This window comes from Gossypium arboreum, chromosome 13, assembly GCF_025698485.1.
Source record: "Gossypium arboreum isolate Shixiya-1 chromosome 13, ASM2569848v2, whole genome shotgun sequence".
In the NCBI taxonomy this organism is placed as follows: domain Eukaryota; kingdom Viridiplantae; phylum Streptophyta; class Magnoliopsida; order Malvales; family Malvaceae; genus Gossypium; species Gossypium arboreum.
The window spans coordinates 121,281,329-121,290,069 of NC_069082.1; the positions used below are offsets into that span (position 1 = coordinate 121,281,329).

Below are 8,741 nucleotides of genomic sequence, written 5' to 3' on the forward strand. Positions count from 1 at the left end.
TGAAAAAACTACACATGTAAGTAAATTAACAAGCATAACCTTTGTTTATTTTTATTTTATTTTTCCAATGAAGTTTTTAATGGCATTGACAAAGGTTGAGAATGGAGACTTTGAATGTTCAAGTTTGAGTCACATTACGCCTATTTGTCATGGATAAATTCTCTCACAAATTATTTTGAGTTTAAATCTCATCATTTATAAGTGTTTTATTTGGATACATTTTGATTTCAATCCATTAAAATTTTTTGTGATTTGTATTTCTTACCGTGATTTTAAGCTCTTTAAAAAACATAATTTAGAAATTTAAAATTACAGTATCCAACAATTAATTTATGTGTTGAGATAATCAGTAGTCCTCGGTACAAGATACACCCCCACTTTATTCCACATTACAAAGCCTAAAATAAAAGCATTAATTTCCGGATTGACATCAAAATAACATTAAATTGTCAAGCTCGCATGCACATACACAAATATTTTTTTTATTATAATATTGAAATAGGAGAGAAGATGACAATATTTGAATCCCCGTCATTTAAGTGCAAGATGAAAGTTTTAACTCCAGAATAAACCTTTTGTAAAGCCTCTTGCAACATTATAAGCGATGGCACCGGGCACTCCTGTCCCGAACAAGATCTGATTGCATAGGGTGGTCCCGGTTTTACACTTGGTTGCAAAGTGCTCGCAGTTGTTAAAAAAAAGGCTGTATTCTCCGAAGTTTTTTTTATGGAGGAAACTATATGCTCTCTTAATAACCACGTCAGGCTCAGAAGAGGTAAAAGTAGAGCAACTCCCACTGCTTTTAAAAGTAAAGCTCAATAACGACACTTCGTATTCGTAGCGATAGATTGTATTACCGTCATAGAAGCAGTCAAGGCATGTTAATACCACTCCCAGTTCATGGCTCTCGTGAAAACATTTCGGGCACTGGGGTCGATATGTTTTAGCTTTCCCATTCTTGTCCAGTCCAAGGAAATGAATCACTGCATTTTCTATTTGCTCTTCTTTTCCTGTTCTGGGGTTTTTCACCTTGGCTTTTCCCACGTATATGCCTGAACCCAAATTAAGCAAACCAAAATCCACCAAGTATTATTAATAAGGATAGATGATACAAAGTCAAAAACAAACTCCCAGCTGAGGAGATATGCCTCGGGGTACCCAATTTAATCAAAAGTCTTAACAGTTATAAGCCAATGATTAAAATATGGAAGTAGTCGTTGAATTAGGAAGTAGTAGCTTTGATAGTTTAACTTGATAGTTATTTGTTGAGGTAGCATACTCTTTTGGAAGAAATCTTTTAAGTGTGATCACTGAGATAGGACTTTCAATGATGGTAAGATATTGTCTTCATGAAAGGGATAAAAGTAATTAAATAATTACTATTACACATGTTGACATCTCATCTCTGAATCTTGTAAGTCACCTTTCTGCATCTCCATCAATTGAGATACTCTCTTTCTGTGAATTGTGCACAGATCCCAACGAAGGTGAGAAACAAAACTTCAACACAGGACAATACCTTAACGTTGTTGAGGTCCATTCAACTATATGGTGAACAATACTTTGTAAACTTTTCCCCAAGAAATCAACCCCCTCAACACAATTGAATCAACTAAACCCGTATAAAAAAAATTGAGTTATGCACAGTGAGACATAAAAAGGACGCTAGAGCAATATCCGTGTAGTTGAGAGGAAGAAGATTCCTTCCTCAAGTTAAAGCGGCATATTTATAGGTGGGGATGGTCTTTTTTCACCTAAGATCTTAAGATGTATACAATGTATGTCTCATCAAGATCGGCCTATTGAGGGACAAAGCAACCTTCTAGCTGAGTGGTGATGAGACAATGCCCAAAGGTAGGCTAGGTGAGGCCTACATGTGAGCCATGCACGAAAGGGTTCAAGGGTTCAACAGTTGTCCGTGGTGAAATAAGTTAGAGGTGCTTTACATGCCATGCATCTTAGCAAAGCCTATACAGCAAGGTACTTATCGCCAAATTAAACAAAATAACATAAAGAAATTGAAATGAATTATTATGATATTTAAAAGAAAAATTAACTAACGTAACAAGAGTCCCTTCAAGAATATTCAATGAAATTGAAACAATATAAAGACGATTAGTCTGGTCTTTACACAATGATGATACATACAAATCGAGAAATGATAAAATTATTTTATAAAAGAATCGTAATAATAATTGAAAACTATAAATCAAAATTCGGAGTTGAGCATATTTACCATGGTGATCGTACAAACCTCCAAAGCATTTAGAATAGATGTGATCACCTGGTTTGAGTACTTGGCCAGTTGCCATCATTCTTCTTTAAATTCTTCTATAAACTCTAATTAGTTTAAGCTACCTTGATTATCTTGGCCATGAAAACTGCAATGTGTATATATAGAAAGAAAGATTGTGCCAAGGCAGAGGATAATTGTAGAGAATAAGTTCATTGTCGAATACGAATCCGTTGTAGTGGAATTCGGATTAGAAAATAATTGAAATAGTGATATTTATTAAATTTTAAGATGAAATTTAAGCTCTTCCCAGGATTCTTTCTTTCCCTTACAGAATAGAGAGACAAAAAGTTGCTTATATATCCATTTAAAATTAAAAACCAAGAAGCAATTAACTGAATATTAGTTATGGCTGGTAGTATGAGGTTTATATGATTGCATCACATAAATAAAATGTAAAGCAAGCTTATGAGTTTCCTGTTTATCATGCAGGTTTTGTTTCTACCAATAATGCTTTGTTTAAATTACTTGGATTGAAAAAATGTTAATTGGGTTTCAAAATTAAGTTTAAGTTTTATAGTGCAATAATTATATTTCGCCCTAAGTATTTTATTCCAATAAGTAAAGTTACAATAATTCATGTTTTCTTCGTAAGCAAATTATATTAATAGTTATTACAAACTAATCACTTAATTATTTCACAATAGAATATTATAAAATAATCACAAGAATACACAGTAAAGTCGTTAATAAAAACACTCTAAAACTGCTCTCAATACACACACAAAAAAAAGGCTCGTAACGAGAAAAACTAAAGAAAGTGAAAATCTTCCTGTTCTTTACCAAGAGAGAATGAAACCTTTTTATAGGTTATTATAACAAGAAGATAAATTATTTTTCAATTAATAGGTAAATCCTTGAAAAGCTTTTTGAATAAATTTGATATCCATCTCTAAAAAATAGCTCTTTAATCATAAAATTTCATGTTGATCAAATCACTTCAAAGGAGTCGATTGAAAGATTTATGCTTCTAGTTTTGTCAAATATATCACATTCAAGTAAATTTAATTGAAACATATTCAAGATCCAAATCGATAACTCAAATAGAGAAAACAATTTTGTTATATGATGACATGGAACTAACAACTGCAATATATATATATTCCAAGGTTGAGAATTATTATAAGAATCAATCGATTAAAATAAAAAGAAAGATCATAATGGAATAAGATCTCGTCTCCGAATATGAATGTGTTGTAGTGGAATGCAAAGTTATTAAGAATTTTGGTCAGAAATAATGAAAATAGAGAATTTATTAAATTTTTAGATCAAATTTAAACTCTCCCCAGGATTTTATTTCTTGGTTCTTACACAATTGAGAATCGATAAAGCTAAAACAAAAGAATCCTTATCACCAATAAAAGAAAATCAAAGAATCAAATGAGGTATTGAATGTGAGGTATGCCTGTTCGCATCAGCTAAATAAAATGCAAATTAAGCTCATTTATGAGCTGCCTGTTTTTACTGAATCAAAGAGTTCTTCTCTCGTTCTCTCTTAGCTCTTGTGGCTTTTCACTTCAATCAAGATCCAAATTTGCTAACTTACAAACAAATTCAAATTGATAAATAGATAAATAAAAACTTGTGGTGTTTAGTGTCCCTGTTTGATTTGCTGAAGGCTGCTATAAGGGGCCTCTGGATTTCATTGAAACACCATTGCTTGGACATGCAACAAAGATGCATTTCTCGGGGATTATGGATGAATGAGATGAAAGTTTCTATCCTTTTTTTTCCCTTTAGTTCTAGTTCTGGTTTAGTATGGGTGGGTGAATGTTGGATTGCTGCTCTGTTGCAAGATTAGGTAGGATTTTAGCTGAGCTGCTTATAATTCTCTTTCCTAACAATGGTTTTATGCCTTCGCTTTTAATTGTCAATAAAATATCTATTTCAAAAATTATTCATAAACGTTGGGGTCAATTAAATGTCTTTTGTTGCACTAAGGGTTTCAAACATCACAAAATAATTAAAAATAAAAGAGTGTATTATTAAACCCTATTATTAATTACTAATATAATAAGTGTGAGGTGTAAAAATAAGATTAGACATATTCAAAGATCAAATAGTTTGTCTTGTTAGGTAGGTTTGACCCAATTTAAATCAAGTTTAGATAAGAATTTTTTATATCTCAAATTAGTTTGGACTGAATTCAATTTAAATAGTAAAATATATTTAAAATTTTAAATTTAAATTTAAAAGTATATAAAATATCAACTAAATATATATTTTTAATATTTTATTAATATTTGAATAGTAAAATGAGTTTTTTGAACAGAGTAGCCGGCCCAAAAATGGACCTATGCTTGACAATTTTTTGGAATCAGGCATCGGTCCAGCCCATGAACCCTGCTTGATAAGACGAATTATTTTTGTAAGGAGAGAACTTAAGTTCTAACTTTGAAAATGACATTGACGGGAAGGGCAATTACAAGACACAAAAGGATTAGTTTTTATGGATCGTAAAACCGACATAAATAATACATTGGCCATACAAAAAAATTACTAAGATGGTAATTATATCTTCTTTTATGGGTTGAGTAAAACTTGATTCAACTAAAATATTTATTTTTTCAAAAAATTAATCTGATCGAGTTATTTGAATTATTCAAATTATCAATATACATATTCAATTAGGACTTAACATACATATTATTTAAAAGAGCATTATTTTAATTAATAAAGAGAAATAGTAAATAAAACTCCTTAATTGATTAATATAGTTTATTTAAGAGTTTTATTTTGATCCATTACTTTATTTATTTTATTTAGAACTAGTAATTCTATCACAAGCATATGTATGTGGAAATCATATGTTTAGAACATAGGAGTGTGTTTGAAAATAGCATACAATAAATAATAAAACATATGGTTTGAAACTAATTAATAATAACACAAAAATATGTGTGATATTAAAATAAAAAATAGATTAAATTGTGACACCAACTCAATCAATAGCATTATTAATTCTAAAATTCTATTGCACACGTATGTGTGTGAAAACTATGTATTTAGAACACGATATATAAAAATATAAAAGATGAAAACACCCTAATTGAGTTGAGACCCAATTAATAGTTGACGCAAACTCAATAAAAGACTTAAAAATAGTATAGATACATAAATATATAAAATTTAGAACACAAATTAAACTTATTAAAATTTAAAATAAAAACTAAAAGTTGCTTTAACTCAAATGGTAATTAAAATGTTTAATTTCGTAATTGAGTTGTGACTAAATTGATAGGTGACATCAATTCAATAAAAACTTAATAAATAGTATAAATTAAGTAAAACGTTGGATTACTTTTTTTTTTTTTTTATGTTTTAAAGTTGAGAATTACTTATCAATTTTTCAAAGTTGCGTGTCTTCAATTTCTTCATCTTATCTCTAGAATCTTGGTTGCTAACAACATATATTTAAGGACTAAAAGAGATAAATAAAATAAAATGAAGGACTAAAATAATTTTAGTTTTAAAAATTTAAAGAGTTGAATAAATTATTATATTTTTTTCAAGATTTGATAGAATCGTCAAATAATCATCATTACTAATCACAAATTGATTAGAGGGTTGTAGGACAAATTCTATCCCAAGATTCATTATTTTGGAATTGAATTTTTCGGTTTGAGTTAATTGATTTAAAGTTTGATTTGATTTTTATAACTTTAATATTTAAAATTCGATTAATTAAAATGGCAATCATTTTAAGATTTAAGCTTTTATTTTTATTTTTATACTTTGGTATAAATATTGATTAGGTCTTCGTCAATGTTAAATTCGAACAAATTGATCCCTCAAAATATTTTCAAGTTTTTTTTAAATTCTATTAACCATAATTTTATAAAAACATATAATACTAAAAATATAAACATCAATAAAAAATCAAAATATAGAACAAGAATTCTTAAAGTTATAAAAATTCAAAAATAGTAAATAAAAACTTCTTAAAAATTTCCAAAATATTATTTAAAGAATCAAAAATAAAAATTAAAAAATATTTAAAAGTTTAAAAATATTTAAAAGTTATTCATTCAAAAATTTGAAAAGTTTATAAAAATCTAAAATATTAAAATTTATAAAAAAATTATATACAATTTAAAAGGATTCTAAAAAATTCTAAAATATTAGTTTTGAAGTTTTCCAAACCTTTACAAAAGTTATACGGGTCACTTTTTTTTTTTGTTTTACGTTATTTTTATTTTTACTTTTAAAATTACCCATCGATGTTCTATTTTTAAAATATTTATTTTAAATTTAGATAATAGTTTGATTCACTTTGATTTAACTGATTAATTAATTTTTACTCACACTTAATTCTTAACCCTTTTATAAGGATTGAAGTAAGTAATCAAGATATTCTAATTACACACAATTTAATAGAATCTAATAATAATATAAAGTTATTCAAACATACAACATATATGTGTAAATATAAGTAAATTATGTTAAAATCTAATTACTAAGTGAATTTTTAAACACACCTTAAATTAGGTTAACTTTGAGAGAGATAGAGGAAACACTAAATTATTATTACAATTAACCACCCTATTTGCCATTACAAACCCAAGAACAGAAGCATTTTCTGAACTTGATGGACATCAAAATACCATCAAACTAACAAAAACACACATACTTACATATTAATTGCACATATTCTACCAGAGTATATCTTTGGTAAGGCGTCTTGTAACATTATAAACCAGGGCACCCGGCAGTCCTGTTCCCAACAAGGCCTGATTGCAACGGGCCTTCCCCATTTTACACTTGGTGGCAAAGTGCTCGCAGTTGTTAAACACAAAGTTGTAGTCTCCGAAGTCTTGGTTACGGAGGTAATCATATGCTCTCTTAATTACGGTATTAGGATCAGAACAGCTCCGAGGAGTGCAACTCCCACTGGTTTTAAAAGTAAAGCTCAATAACGACACACCGTATTCGTAGCGATACAGCCCGTTACCTTCATGGAAGCAGTCAAGGCATGTTAATACAACTCCCTGACCCTTGGGCTTGAAAAAACATGTCTGGCATTGGGGTTTAGTTTTTTTAGCTTTGCCTTCGGTGTCGAGTCCAAGGAAATGAATGACTGCATTTGTTATGGTTCGGGTTTTTCCAGTGTTGGGGTTTGTCACCAGGCCTCTGCCTACATATATGCCTGAACTCAATTAAGCAATCAAACCACGAAAGTATTAATAACGAGATAAGACTATGATTCTACGTAATTATTAGTGTATGAAATATAGATTTGTTGAGGGAAATGGTGGTAGGAGGTTGGGGTGATAGTTCACGCGGTTATGAGCAGAGAGACATAAGGAGGACGTTAGAGAATCTTTTGTGTAGTTGAGAGGCAGAAGGAGGTGACTAAGAGGAAGAAGATTCCTTCCTCATGTCAGAACGACATATTTATAGATGTGAATGGACATATTTATAGTACATGTCCCATCAAGGTCATCAGTCTCTTTGGGGACAAAGTAATTTCTAGGTGAATGGTGATGAGATGAAATCTAAAGGTAGGCTTAGTGAGGTCTACATGCGAGCCATGCACGAAAGAGTTCAACAATTGTCCTTGATGAGGTAAGTTAAGGGTGCTTCATGTATAGTACATGTCCTATCAAGGTCATCAGTCTCTTGGGGGACAAAGTAACTTCTAGGTGAGTGGTGATGGGATGAAATCTAAAAGTAAGCTTAGTGAGGTTTACATGTGAGCCATGCACGAAAGAGTTCAACAATTGTCCTTGACGAGGTAAGTTAAGGGTGCTTTACATGCCATACATCCTAACAAAGCCTATACAACAAGGTACTTATAATAAAATTCAATAAAATAACATAAAGAAATTAAAATGATAACAGATTATTATGATCCTTAAAGGAATAAAAAGTTAACTAACATAATAATAATTAAATCTCTTTAGAGACATGCAACACAATTGAAACAATATAGAAAAAATTATAGCATGGTTTCTATGCAACGATGATATGCACAAATCAAGAAATGGTCTAAATTATTTTATAAAAAAAATCATAATAATAATTGAAAACTATATATCAAACTTGGGCGGTGAATACATTAAATATTAAGTATATTTACCGTGGTGATAGTAGGAACCTCCAAGGCATTCGGTATAGATGTGATCACCTGGGTTGAGTAGTTGGCCAGTTGCCATCGTTCTTCTCTAAATTCTTCTATAAACTCTAACTAGATTAAGCTACCTTGATTAACTTGGCCATGAAAACTGCAATGTATATATATAGACAGAAAAGATTGTGCCAAGGCAGAGGATTATTGTGGAGAACGGATTAAATTAGTGAAAGATAATATAGGAATAATTTCATTGCCGAATATGAATCCGGTATAGTGGTTCGGATTAGAAAATAATTGAAATAGTGATATTTATTAAATTTTAAGATGAAATTTAATCTCTTCCCAGGATTCTTTCTTTCCCTTACAGAATAGAGA

At 30.0% G+C, this 8,741-nt stretch overlaps 2 protein-coding genes and 2 non-coding genes across 5 annotated transcripts; 2 read left to right on the top strand and 2 right to left on the bottom strand.

Moving 5' to 3' along the window:
- Window positions 1-294: 294 nt before the first annotated feature.
- On the bottom strand, window positions 295-2,376 carry LOC108462583 (protein LEAD-SENSITIVE 1-like). 2 transcript variants are annotated; one of them, XM_017762516.2, is made up of 2 exons: window positions 2,237-2,376; window positions 295-1,052 (listed from the first exon to the last, which is right to left on the bottom strand). In XM_017762516.2, exons 1-2 carry the CDS (start codon window positions 2,313-2,315, stop codon window positions 556-558), a joined length of 576 nt encoding a protein of 191 aa, XP_017618005.2. In that variant the 5' UTR covers window positions 2,316-2,376; the 3' UTR covers window positions 295-555. The 2 variants fall into 2 exon arrangements, with proteins under 2 accessions (XP_017618005.2, XP_052880423.1); XM_053024463.1 differs by having other exon boundaries at window positions 2,255-2,365.
- Window positions 2,070-2,173, top strand: LOC128287297 (U6 spliceosomal RNA). Its single transcript, XR_008277996.1, has one exon. It is a non-coding gene; the product is annotated as a U6 spliceosomal RNA (small nuclear RNA).
- A 4,388-nt stretch (window positions 2,377-6,764) lies between the features above and the next one.
- On the bottom strand, window positions 6,765-8,501 carry LOC128286529 (protein LEAD-SENSITIVE 1-like). The gene is made up of 2 exons (XM_053023864.1): window positions 8,373-8,501; window positions 6,765-7,439 (listed from the first exon to the last, which is right to left on the bottom strand). Exons 1-2 carry the CDS (start codon window positions 8,446-8,448, stop codon window positions 6,946-6,948), a joined length of 570 nt encoding a protein of 189 aa, XP_052879824.1. The 5' UTR covers window positions 8,449-8,501; the 3' UTR covers window positions 6,765-6,945.
- LOC128287308 (U6 spliceosomal RNA) lies at window positions 8,187-8,291 on the top strand. Its single transcript, XR_008278007.1, has one exon. It is a non-coding gene; the product is annotated as a U6 spliceosomal RNA (small nuclear RNA).
- Window positions 8,502-8,741: the final 240 nt, after the last annotated feature.

Excerpts from the sequence above, each read along its gene's own strand:
- LOC128286529 (XM_053023864.1), bottom strand. The coding sequence starts at position 8,448 with ATGGCAACTGGCCAACTACTCAACCCAGGTGATCACATCTATACCGAA. Across the intron at positions 7,440-8,372 it reads AGGTTCCTACTATCACCACG|GCATATATGTAGGCAGAGGC; the intron begins GTAAATATACTT and ends AATTGAGTTCAG.
- LOC108462583 (XM_017762516.2), bottom strand. The coding sequence starts at position 2,315 with ATGATGGCAACTGGCCAAGTACTCAAACCAGGTGATCACATCTATTCT. Across the intron at positions 1,053-2,236 it reads AGGTTTGTACGATCACCATG|GCATATACGTGGGAAAAGCC; the intron begins GTAAATATGCTC and ends ATTTGGGTTCAG.